The sequence below is a fragment of the Anopheles darlingi genome, chromosome 3 (assembly GCF_943734745.1).
Source record: "Anopheles darlingi chromosome 3, idAnoDarlMG_H_01, whole genome shotgun sequence".
NCBI lineage: Eukaryota > Metazoa > Arthropoda > Insecta > Diptera > Culicidae > Anopheles > Anopheles darlingi.
In genome coordinates this window covers 42273439-42286463 of record NC_064875.1, presented here as the reverse complement: position 1 = coordinate 42286463, position 13025 = coordinate 42273439, and the positions used below count along the sequence as shown (strand labels likewise).

At 50.4% G+C, this 13025-nt stretch overlaps 1 protein-coding gene across 1 annotated transcript in view; it reads right to left on the bottom strand.

Annotated features, from left to right (window-relative positions):
* Window positions 1-1551: 1551 nt before the first annotated feature.
* The window catches only part of LOC125957201 (uncharacterized), an 86518-nt gene continuing 75044 nt past the window's right edge, over window positions 1552-13025 (bottom strand). Inside the window, exons 3-6 of the mRNA XM_049689730.1 lie at window positions 11509-11718; window positions 11186-11415; window positions 4903-6530; window positions 1552-4792 (exon numbers count right to left, since the gene is read on the bottom strand). Of these exons, the coding sequence (XP_049545687.1) occupies window positions 4576-4792; window positions 4903-6530; window positions 11186-11415; window positions 11509-11718 (2285 nt within the window). The 3' untranslated portion in view covers window positions 1552-4575. The remainder of the gene's footprint in view (window positions 4793-4902; window positions 6531-11185; window positions 11416-11508; window positions 11719-13025) is intronic.

Genomic DNA, 13025 nt, shown 5'->3' with positions numbered 1-13025 from the left:
GAACCTCGCAACAGGGACAGTGGAAGAGACGCAGGGAGAGAGTGAATGTGGAAGGGGGGAGTGAAGATTGGGGTGGTGGTAAATGAAAGTCCGCCCCCGCTAAGAACGGCCCCGAATCTTATGAGACAATAAATCATGCACATAATCGTTTGAAGATAATAATAATTTAATTCTATTTTCTTTCACACTTTCACCGGTAAGCGAGAACGAAGGAGGGAGTGAAGAAGAGAGAGAGAGCAAGGAAAAGAGAAGGAAGGGAGGGATTCGTTTTTCCACCTGGAATGCTTTCCCTCTCCCTCGGTAGAAGAAGGATGTATGGAAAGTTTTAAGATTTATTGTTCCGCTATTTTTACACCTCAGCTGGAAGGCTTTGACAGCAGCAGCAGCAGCAGCAGCAGCAGCAGCAGCGCGCCTCACTGGTTGGAGATGGCTGCTGTGGAGAGGTGGCCAGAGGAGCGAAGGCAAGAGGGGGTTAACGTCACCGCAAAAAGGGATATACGGTCGCGGGGAGGATTTACGCGTTGCGTGAAGTTTCACCACCGGAACGGCGGATATTGTTCCCCTTACGTGTTCGTCGTATCGGTTTCTCGCTTACAAAACACGGTGTCCCTGGTAGTCCTTCCGATCTAAATCCGGGAAAAATCGCAAACAACCCTCCCTTCCTTCCCCTTTCCCTCGTACACACACACACACACCGACAATCGTGAGCGAGAATTATGAGTAATTGTAATTAACTGGCGGCGGGAACGTTTTTATTATCAATTTATGGACCGAAGAAGCGGCAGTGAGGAACAACACGGCAGTGAGGAACAGGAGTGGGGGATTCATTTGCATTTTCTTCGCGAAAATTCCTCAAAATCCTGAAGGTGAATGGGTGAATGGTGCCTTAGTTTCCTCACCCTTCTTTTCACCGGTTCAATGTGAGGTTATGATGCTGCGGTTCATTATGCTTTAACGATTGTGATTCTGGGTGCTGCTCCTTGTTAAGCGGCTTCCGTGGGCCCACATATGACGTTGATCGACGACAAAAGATTTAACAAACAAAAAAAAAAGGACGAAAAGGAAAGGTCGGAGATTAAGCTACCGGGCACGGGGGGGTCGTTCGGTCGTCACGGTTCCTTCCACAGAAGATCCTCGAGTTCCGTTCCGTTTTGAATCCGACTACCATTGAGTGCTGCAATCAGTGCAGAAATGTTTAATCCCCCCCCAACCCGGAACACGTCGTCCCGGGAGAGGGAAGGCAAAAATAAAATGCAGGACAACGAGGGGAATCCATCATCATGACCTCACAATCCGATGCCGAGATCCTCATCCCGTGGTGCACGCGGTTCTTTCCAAGGTCCCCGAACGGACGGACGGACGGACGGACGGATTTATTGAAGAAGAAGAACAAACAATCAACAGCAAACAAAACAGTGAACGCATGATTTGGGAATAGTTTTACGAGCTGATTTCTAGGGTATATTTATATCTCATTTTTTGTGTTTACACTTTTTTGTTTTGTGGAGCAAAATCGGAGTTTCTTTTTTCCTCTTCTGCCGCCGCAGACGGCGGCGACTTTGCATACCTTCGGGGGTAATTTGGGGTTGTTGAGTCTGTGAACGCGAGATTTACGAAATTTCTCCTCCTGCTGCTGCTGCTGATTACACACTAAGCTTGTTTTTTTTTTCGTCGGATTTATTAGTTTAATGTTTCGCTTGCTTCGCGGGAATATTAGAGGACACTTTCACTACTTCACTAGTTTACTAAAAATGCTGCGGGAATGCTGACTTTGGCCCTCAAGGGCCCTCCGACCTCTCATAATTACAGACGCTAGGAGACAATAGTGTACGGTGTGCTGGGGGGTGGTGTGAAGTGAACAGGTATGTGTGTGTGTGTGTTTCTGTGTGTATCTGTGTGCTACATCTCGATGTAAAATCGTTTTTTCCCCCCCGGTTCGTGCCCAGTTTGCAATATTTTGTTCTAATTTAAACTGTCTTTACTTAGCTTAGTGTACGCTATGCTTCTTACGCTACTAGAACTAACTCCCCCCCCCCGTTTTTCTGCTTCTTCCTATTGGCTAGCATATAACTATCGTTTATGTATACAGATACATCTATGTACAAGGTAAAGTTAGACCATCACTCACTAGCATATGTTCGCTATTCTCTATTCTCTTTCTTTTCACATAACATAGCTTCGCGTTTGGACTTCGTCGTCGTCGTCGTCGTCGTTTGATTTGTTTGAAATGTTTGATTTCTTACATGGCTACCTTTCTCGGGAAATCCGCACTTTTTCTACCCCGTTGGAACGGATTTGGACGTACCAGAAACAAAAAACAAAACAAAATTAGGGAGATCCGTGCACTCTCTCTCTCTCTCTCTCTCGCTCTCTCTCTTTGTGTTCGCTAACTGTACCAGCTAATGATTAGCCAACTATATAGAGCGCCCTAGGAATTGGTATTACATACCGTCATTTCGCGTTAGTTTCGATGTTTTTTTTTAAAGAATTATAGTTAAGTGCATATAGTGCGCCTCTCTCTCTCTGTCCCGGTACCGCGAGAGAGAGAGAGAGACAGACACCGAATATCGGTCTCCATATTATGTGCTTCACATCACCTCATACTAACCACAGCACTCGCGAGCGCTCGGTGGATGGTTTTAGTGATTTTTCCAATTTTCTCGCAACCAAGCTACCTCCCTTGACCACTTCTTTCTGCGGCGGCATTAGTGGCGTCCCCGGCGAGTGCACACAAAAGCCGCTCGCTCGCTCGCTCGCTGGCTCGTTCGCAACGCTCATTATGGTAAACCGTGGTTGGAGGACCGGCGGTGCGACAACAATATCGGATCGATCGGAAAATCGCTCCGAAAATTGGGAAAAACCGCTAATGTAATAAGCGGTCGGTTGGACCCCCCTTCCTCTCTCTCTCCCTCTCTTCCTTCCTCACTGACACTGACCACCACAAGGTTCCAGGCTTTTGATTGAAGCGTTCCAAGAGGAGATGCACCAGCTCCTCTCCTGCACAACACGGCACACAAGTGCATTTTCCGCCTATTAATTAATAAATAATCATAAATATTATGCCCTGGGGGCCCGTGTGTGTGTGCGTGCATGCGTGTGTATGTGAGTGCGTCCCCGGAGCCTGTTGAGCTTTTGTTGCGGTAAGGGAAAAGCAACGGAGGAAGGTAATAAAGGGGCCAGAGGAGGTCGCTTTGTAGTTCACCCGGAAAATCTCTCTCTATCTCTCTCTCTCTGTCTGTCGAGCTCTTTATAGGCCGCCAGCCGGTGCGGTGGTGATGATGGACCGCTGAGTCGCTCTTTCATGAAATTGTCAATCACGGTCCGCACGCCACGCCACGCCGCGGACGCGCTGGCGCTCCATCGTCCGTGGTAGCTACCAGGATTTTCCACCTGATTCACCACCAGCACCAGGGGCTCGTTTTTCATTCCATTTGTTTTAATAATATAATTAGCAGCGTAATTCCATCCCGGGGCCGGGTCGCCATCATCGAACCAATCCCCCCGTATCACCACGCCCTATCCCCATAATGGTGGCGCTTTCCGAGGTTTGGGGTGCAACTGCAAACTGTTCATCACTCATAAATGAGCATAAAGGCAGATCGGAGCACTAGCAGACAGTACAGGCAACAGGTTGTTTGGTCCTTGCTGCTGCTGCTGCTGCTGCTGCAATGCTGCATCCTCGTTACTCGTCGTCCCCGGGAAGCTTTTCGATGAATCCTGCGGAGGATGCTGCTGCGGTGGGTATTACCAAGGATGATGATTTTTCCCCCTGGAACTCGTGCGCGCGAAGTAATGCCGCGAAACCGGTTCGGAAAAACCCGCGCACGCCACGCCGATCGCGTCGTTTTACAAAGAAACCAAAGACCGGACACTCCGGGATGGTTCTTCCACGGGAAGCGGAGCTTATCGTGCAAGAGGAGAAGAAGGGAGATATGATTTTCCACTATCACACACACACGCACGCACGCACACAGCAAGTACGTTGGGTGGTATTATATTGTGTTTAAATCATTTGATTTCCATCCCATTATCTCGCATGCACACGAGGGGTGGTGGTGGTGCAGTGCAGTGTTGGTGGAAATACGGCGGCAATGGTTCTGGCCAGCTGCAAGCTACGCAGGCTCATGCCACTGATTCGTTCCGTTTTTTGTGTCCCAAAAAAGGACCTCCGAAAAAACGGGGCTTCATTGTCGTAAATACTGGTTGCTTTGATCGAATCCCTCGGCCACAGTCACTGGAAAGTGTTCCACAGGAGAAGCCTTCCAAGACTCGCGACTTGCGGTCGAACAAAAGGATACAAAAGGAAGAGGAGGCTATGAGAAGCTTGAGTGAGTGAGAGAGAAAAGGTGATACTACCATTTCGTTGATAAAGGACATCGCATCACGAGCTAACCTGACTTCGCACATACACCTAACGCTTCTGTTTCGTTGTTGGCCAGCACCTCCACTCGCTAGCAACACCCCCTCTGGCAACCACCCTCTTTACCCTCTTTGGTTCGGTGAAGGAAGTGACGATCGATCGGATGGATCGCGATCGAACGGACAACGCCGACTACGGCATCCCGTTGCGTCGCTTTAATCCCGGTCGCCATGATGGAACGATGGTAGCTGGGAGGCATCGTGCAGTCCGGACAGGTGCGGTGCATCGTGTAGTGCCGCCAGATGGGCCTGTTCGCTCAGGTTGGCCAGCTGAGCCGGATCGTACAGGGACATCTTCAACCGTTTACACTTGGCGCGTCGATTCTTGAACCAAAACTGCACATTTTTGCTCTCCAGTCGCGGGAACTTTTGGCTGCACAGAGAGGGATAGAGGAGAGAATAGAGAGAAAGATAGTAAGTTACTGTTACCGGGACTGTCCCCACGAACAACTCGTCCGGAAACCCCAAAAAGGCGCTACCTACCGGTAAGGCATCCGGTTGAGATCTTCGGTGTACTTCAGGATGTGCGTGTGCGAGGGATGCGTATTCATCGAGAACCACTGCTCCAGCTTCGGTACCTCGGTGACGGGGTCGATGAACGTTCGGTTGCGCTTCCGCCGTTCGTCACTGTTGAACGACAGATTGAGACCACCCTGACCGAGGACGGCGGCCGCATGTGGTCCGGCCGGATTAAAGTCACCCTTCAGGTGCATCCCGGCCGCACCCTGCATGGCCGGAATGTAGTGCGACATGTACATGATCGAGTGCGAAAGCATCGGATTGTTCATCGGGAAGGGCAGCTGACGTTTGCCGGAATCCGGGGACGGTGTTGTCCGATAGTCGTCCAAGTTGCTCACATCCGGTTCATCCATATCGAGATCTTCGGAGGCGGGCGAACGGGACGAACGGGGTGGTGAGTTGCTCCTTTCGCCCGAGTAGTTCGATTTGGGACCACCGCTCCGATCTTGTGCACGATCTCCCGACTCACTGTTGATTGACTCGTTGTTACCATGGTTACTGTTGTTGTTGTTGTTCAGGTTCGAGGACAGCCCGGCGGCGGTCGTCCCGTGGTTACTGGCCGTGGAGTTGTTCGTGGATCCATTGTTGTTATTGTTGTTGTTGTTCTGGGCAGTATTCTGCGCCTGCGAATGGCCACCACCGTGATTCGAGTTCGAATGTGGCGAAGGAGGTGGACTGTTGACGGAACCACCATCACCACTACCACTGGTTACTAGATGAGGTTCCTGTTTGATCGGTGTTTGCCCGAGGACGGTAGTCGGTGTAAGTGGATGATTCCTTTCGTGGATTGTCAGTGAAAGTGGAAGCTGCGGTGACATCGGACGATCCTCCAGCTCATCATCCATCTCATCCTGCGACAGGGCATCAATATCCTCCGAAGGTGCACTCGGTGAACTCTTCATATAATCCCCAGCCTGCGACAGTGACATCATGCCCGGTGTTCCGAACCCATTCGTCATACCCTGCCGCATCTCGGCTCGCTTCTGTGCCGCGCGGGCATTCTTGAACCAGTACACGACGTTATTCACGTCCAGCGGCTTTCGGCCACGGCGTGACTCGAGGGAATTGAGCGTTACCACGTACTGTTGGATCTGTTGGCGCGATGGATGAGGATTCTCCTGGAACCAACGTTGCAGCTTCGGGAGCTCCATCTCCGGATCGAAGCTTGTCCTCATGCGCGTCTTTTGGTTCGGGTAGGGCGATGGAATGGTCTGAAGTGCCGGATGACCTACCAGTGGATGATGTCCCGGGCTTACATGATGATGACCACCGGCACCAATGCCAACGCCGACTCCAGTACCTCCACCGACATGGTCTGCTACACCACCACCACCACCACCAACCAGCAGCCCAACATCACGCTTCGACTGTCCGAGCAAACTGGCCGAAAAGCCTTGGCTGGAGAAGTCCAGATGATCGCCCGGTTGCTGCGGATTGACGAACGGTAGGATCTTGTGGGCGATCGGATTCGGTTGCGGGGCCAACTGATTGCTCCACCACTGATCGAAGCTACGCCGCGTCTCTTCGCTAATCTCCGGTCCGAACGGGAACGTATTCTGCAGCGGACTGCGACAAATCTGTGACAGTGTTATCTGGGAATAGAGATAATAAAGGAGAAGATACATTAGAAAAGACGTGCGTAGAAGTAGCTACTGCCAATTGTCGATATGGACCAACGAAAAGCTGTCAGAGCAATGGCGACCTGAGTTTCTCGTTCTCTTTGGAGCGCGAATGAAGAGTAGTGGAGCAAAAACCAATGACACCGATGACGATGTTGCTGATGATTTGGAGGTTATCTTATCAGTGAGCCAGACACCATCTTCACCACCTACTTCACTACCTCGTGGTGGCCTCGTTTGAGCCGTTCCAGAAGGAGTTATCTTGTGTTGGCCACAACACGCCATCCAAGCCAATCCAAGCGAAACGGAGCAATAATTGATTCTCTAAGGCCACTCATTAGTTTAGACGCTAGCGATGCAACGACGTTGAAGGAGAGAAGACTCCAGGGGCCAGCGACTTGTTAGTGGCAGGCAAGTGAACAGCAGCAACGAGAACACCGAGCTCCTCCTCTGGTTCGTGCGGGGATCGACTTAATCTTATTAGGATAATCAAAAATGTTTTCGCATCCAAACGGCAACCCAGAACCGGTATTCCGGTGGATGGCCCTGAAGCGGGCGGATGGAAAGGAGTTGAGTCGCTCGTCGAGTTCGAGCCATCAAGGATAGCCATGACCGTCCTCTCGCAGCCTGCTTTGTTGCTGACAATGTTTTCACATCCAAAACCTCTCGCTTGGGATGAGAAAAGCGATGGTAGAGGGAGGCGGCGTTTGGGGAGAAGAGTTAAATCTTAAACCTCCTCACCTTCTACACACCACCCCCTACTACACACACACACATGCTGATACCCGGCTGGCTCATAATAAATAGATTTGTTTTTGCCCGAAAGCTCTCGAGAAGCACCATCAGCACCAGACCGGAGCAGAGCAGCTCACTGGTGTTGGAGGGAGATATCTTTAAGACGTTGACGGTACTGTTGCCGAAGGACTCGGCGGTGGCGGCAGCGGCCCGGTTCAGTGATCCTCTCTGGATTGGGATCCGGAATCCGGTAAAGAGGGGGCGAAGGTGGTGGCGAGTGTGTTGAGTGTAGGAGCTGGAAGCTGGAAAAGGCTTAACAGTGGCAGAAAGATTTCAAGTGTCTGATGTATTATAAGCCAGCTAAGAAAGGGAAGGAGAGCACACACACACACACTGGTCTGAGACGAGGCGTTGGGTGGAACAAGCGTTCGAACAGCGCGAACACGGACGACGGATGCTTCGGTGTTGTGCTCGCGATTGAAAAGTAAGGAGCAGAACCAAGGGGAGGGAGGAACCGGGGAACTGTCTCTCTCTCTCTCCCTCTCTCTGTAGCAGGTGCCGGTATTAAGGATCGCTCTGCCAATTCCGGTTTAAGAAGCAGCAGCGAAGGGTTGATGCATGGATCCACCAACCGGCGCTCGCGACGCTACCTCCTTCTTCCAACCATCCGAGTATCCGAGAAGCAGGTCCTAAGGACGTGTTTATCTCCCGATGATATCGTCCTAGCACGCGCGTATGTGTGTGTGCCCGATCCGTTCCGTTCAGGCCAAAAAGGTTCAGCAACATTCGTGCGCAAGGGCGACGATTGTTTCCAAAATCGGGCTGGAGAACAATTGCTCACAAAAGGCAGAGAGAAAGAGCGAGTACTTGACATTACTCCCCAGAGCTGCCAGAGATCGACGGATGTTTGGGTTGGTGAAGATGTGTGCTGGACGCTCGATAATCGCTGCTCGACGATGCTGCTGCTGCTGCTGCTGCCACAGTTATGGTAAGCACTGTCGTGGCGCAGAGGAGGAAAGGAGGAGCCGCAGGTCCCTCGGCTGAGAAGAGGCCGGGGACCGGGATAAATGCTTCTACTTAATACTTCTTATTTGTTTGTCTGACACCGACAACGGGAAACGGGAACGGAACGGAGAGGAACCTTCTCCATCCGGTATCTCGAAGTATTTTCAATAAATCCGCTGTTTTCGGGCAAAACCCGCACACACAGACACGCACACCGAGACACACACACACGCTCAAGGGTGATGAGTACTGGGGGCCTTAACCTCTTGGGTAGTAAATCCCAACGAGTCCTTTTACCGTCGTGAAGTGTCGTTGCAAAGACGAACGCAACTCTGATCCTTCAGCGAACTCCAGATGTGTCCACACGTGGCATCCGTACGTGTGTGTGTGTGTGTGTGTGTATGTGTGCCCTTATAACCATTAGGAAGCAGATATTAATTTTAATTTCCTACCCCCCGGACCGGAGAAAAAGGATTACCGCACGCAGCGCAGGCTTCTAATCGTTTCGCAATTCAATCTTCGTTCTGTGAAATGTATCTCCCGAGCTTCTGTCTGAGGTTGGGCTCGCGCTTAGTTTGATTTGGCCTCCCGGTACGGACGAGAGGCTTGAGGAAAGTTGAGCAGGAAGTGGATCAATGGGCGTACCGGTTCCTGAGCAACCGACACGTCAGCAGCCGACACCACGAAAGCCCAAATGAGAACAACCACCTTAAGATCATGCGAGATTCGCAAACCGGATGAGTGGCATTTTGGGTGATTTTGGCAAAGGCTTCACATCTCACTGCTGTATGCTGTGGGGTAGGGAGGGGAGTCGGGAGAAGGGAAATCCGGAAAACTTACAAATGGAAACGATCAAACGGAAACGGGGCAGCTAAGCCCCCTTCGTGCGGGGTTCGTTCGTTCGTTCGCTTCAATCATAAGTGGTTTATTGTTTTCTGGTTCCGTGGGGCACGAGAAGAAGACAGTGGCTGTGAGTGTGTGCGTGTGCTTGGAACTCGGGTCTCGGGTCTCGGGTGGCGTGGCTTATGATTGATTTCAATTGCCCCAATAAAAATCCGTGTCTCAATCAAGGAGAAGGGGTGGGAGGGGGAGCTCCGGGTGTTATGTTGAGAAGGGAGAGACGACGACGAACCAGTAGCCGGTAGCGATCCACTTCTGATCCCGATCAGACATCGCGTCGCGATTCCATGCCCTCCGAACCACTTCCCGTAGTCGATTTTATGGCCGGTGCTTCAAACCCGAGTCGCTTGTAAAGATTGGCTATCTCTGTGAACGCTCTGTGTGAGTGTGTGTAAGCTGATCGATACACAAGGTGAGTGCTTTTGCAGCCCTTGATATCACGATTGATTAGCCGACACGGCACCGATAGGCGTACGACGACGATGGCGCGTATTTTACAGTCCAAGCAATCGGGGAAACAATCGTGGAATGTTCACCCTAACAATGGCGAAAAGATTGTCGTGAATCAAAAGGTTCTGTGCTTCTGGCGTGTTACACCTTGTTTAGATTATGAGAATCTAAGCTAATATATGGTGGTAATTTCTATTTTCAAGCGGTCACACTATGATATTCTAGGTCTATAAATTGACGAATCCATAGAGAACTGACATTTCGTTTGAAAAACGAAATGTTTGGTTATTTGGAAAGATGGGAAAAGTTGGAAAAATATTTGAAAATGAGCGATTTATGGAGAATAGTGTTGAATAAAAGCAGCTGCTCCATCAATCAGCTAAAGTGTTGAAAGACGTAACACATTTTTGATGATTATTCCAATTTTCTACCGTTTTATTATTGTACGCAGCTAAGAAAGTGGAATCAGGGTTTAAAACGATTGAAGAACTGTAAGAAAAAGTGACAATTTCATCACTAGATTTTTTTCTAATGCCATATTTTCTAATGGTAAATTTTTCGCCAATATGCTATACTCTGGACAAGGAGTTTCTTAATTTTACCGAGTTAAACTCGACCGTACAGAAGCCTCGGTAGAGATTTGAGTTTTTCATTCCTCTAATGAGAGCCTCTTGAGGGTAATAGGCAGCGAAAAATGTCTTTTCCGTCCAAAGTCTAAATCCCTCGTGGTAAGTATTTGTTTTTTAGCTTCCCAAAAAGGTCCTGCTTCTCATCCAGCTTAACCGTTAGCTACCGGACCGCATTCGTCAATCGAACGCGTGCTAGGCGAGCTACTGGGAAATCGGGAAATACCACTCCGGACTCCGGATGTTCCAAGCTGCGACTGGATTTTAATAAAAATTCATTATCTGCTATGCAGATGAAACGAAAATACCGAGTGGGCGCTTCCGCGACGTTAAAAGGCTCCAGAACTCTCCCGGTTTCGGGCAGTTAAAAGCATTCTCTTACCGCCAGCAAAGCAATGTTAATGATTTCTAAGACATGCTTGGCTCAGCTAGGAAGCGGCTCGAGCACTCAGCAGCAACAGTGAAGCCAAAGGATCAATCAATCGGACACAAATGGGCCCAAAAGTCGCAGCTCACAGCAGGACAAGTCGTCGTCGATGCCGTCGATGCCGGGAAGGAATAATTTAATTAGAATTAGGTACACACCGACTCCTTCCGCCGCGCAAGTCCTAAGGCATTTTCGATGTGGGGGGGATGGGTGTTGTGATTGCCAAGCGCCACCCCCTTCGCCCACCCACAAATGCGGAAGGAAGAGTGAAAGTGAACCCACCGGGAATGGCCAATAGTCGAGCAGCCGGCAGCAGTAGTAGCAGTAGCAGCTGTTGTAGAATAAATATTTGCGGATGGAATTTACTTCTTTCTTCAGTTCTCCAGTTCCCAAGCTATTTCTTCGTTGGTTCAAAACCGAGGGTGGGATGGTCGCTTGTTGAATGCCTTACGGTAGTAGTATAGCCTAAGGGGTATCTAACTTACCTCATCGAGGGGACAACCGGTCGAGCGGAGCAGCGCGTGTGACTGGAGGATGAGCAGCTTCAGTAGCTTGTCCTTGATTTCGGCCAGCTGGGTCGGTTTGCTCCGTAGGATCGTGATCTTGAGCGTCACCACGGACGTCAGCTCACCGAGAATGTCACTGACCGAGACGAGCGGATTGTCCGAGATGGCGTCCAGCGAGAGGGACTTCCAGTTTTTGATCGAAATGGAACCTGCATCGAGAAGGATCGAGAAGGATCGAGAGCGATGAGAAGATGCAACTACTTGGAAGAAGCTGGCATTGGATCTCAAGAAGAGATACTAACCTCGTGCGGTGTTGGAGATCTCGTTGGAGTAACCGAGCCGCTGGAGGGCGGTCGTGACGATATCACAAAAGGGTGTTGCCGCCGGTATGATGACGTAGCTGTCCGTTTCGACGTTCGGGCGCCGTTTCCAGGGACTTCGGGCATCAAAGTTAAGGGTCGTCTGCAGTGAGCTGACGGACTCGACCACACAGTGCAGGGGCAGTGATTTCGCTGCGGGAAAGAGAAATAGGAAAAAAAAATAAGAACACATCGAATGTTTTCATGATGATGAGTGAAAATCGAAATGGCGGACGGCGAAACTATAGGGCCAGGAAATTCCATCATTTCCGGGACGCAGCAAGCCATTCTTTCTGTCAAACGTTGTGTCAGCGTCGTCGGCGCCGTCGCCGTCGTCAGTGGCTTCTCGATAAAATCTTTCAATAATCCTCTCAGCACCCTCTGCTCGACTTCACGGCACTTTCCGGGGCGGAGGTTCCCGCAAAAGGTCGATACTTGGTGAGGCGAAAATTTTAATCCCTCTCTCTCTCTCTCTTTCCGCGCCACTCGCTACGCTTCGTCAAGTTTCTACGCTACGCGGTTCTCACTGGGTGCGAGGAGCAGCAGTAGTTAGGAGGAAAGCGCTAGGAAGGCCTTCGCCTTGCTCCGGATTCCGCTAATTCCATTTCCAAAAATCATAAAGTCAACATTTTAAAACCAGTTTCATCAGTCGATGGGCTCTCTCTCTCCCCTCTAGAGAGGAGGCCCCATTTCCGGCTGTCAGATCAGAGATCGACGCAGCATCGCAGCAGCCACCGAATCGACTTTATGAATTTGCCAATACCGAGCGGATTTTCGGCATCACTTGATTGGTGATGTGACCGAGCGACTCCATGACGATGATGGCGACTGGTTCGTGATTGCTAGAGCGGAAGCGCCTCCCGGATCGGCCAACCGGTCGAGGTGAAGGTTGGTGGTTGGAGGATGGACAAATTATCTCTTCATTAAATTTCCAAACCGGGACCCCCAAAAAGGCGTTGCCCCAAATCATCGCACGCCACCATCATCATCAGCAGCAGCATCAGTGATGCCTTATCCTTTTTGAAAATGATAAAGCCAAACCAAGGCTGGCTGGCGTTGACGGAAAATTGGCAGGCTGGAAAATCCGTGCGACCAGGCTTTTAGTGTCGACGCGGAAGGTCGCGAGGGTTGGATAAAAAGAAGAAGGAACGAAGAAAAATGAAATCGGGAACGGGAGTAATGTGTAATGGTGCAAGACGCAACACCGTCCCGCTTATTGACTGTCACTGTGGTTATCTGGTGATGGTTGGGAGTCATCGGAACATTTCCTGCAGAGAGGTGTGGGCCTATCAGATGTGCGGCTACGAGAGCAAAACGGTGGAGGGTACGATATGATGGAAGCTATTCGTAATCAAAGTTGATGGTGTGGAATGTTTTAAAATAATCTCGATGACTGCCGACGAGGTGTGCAGTGTGCAGTTGGGGTATGGGGCCAATCATCTGGTGAGGTGACAAGCATC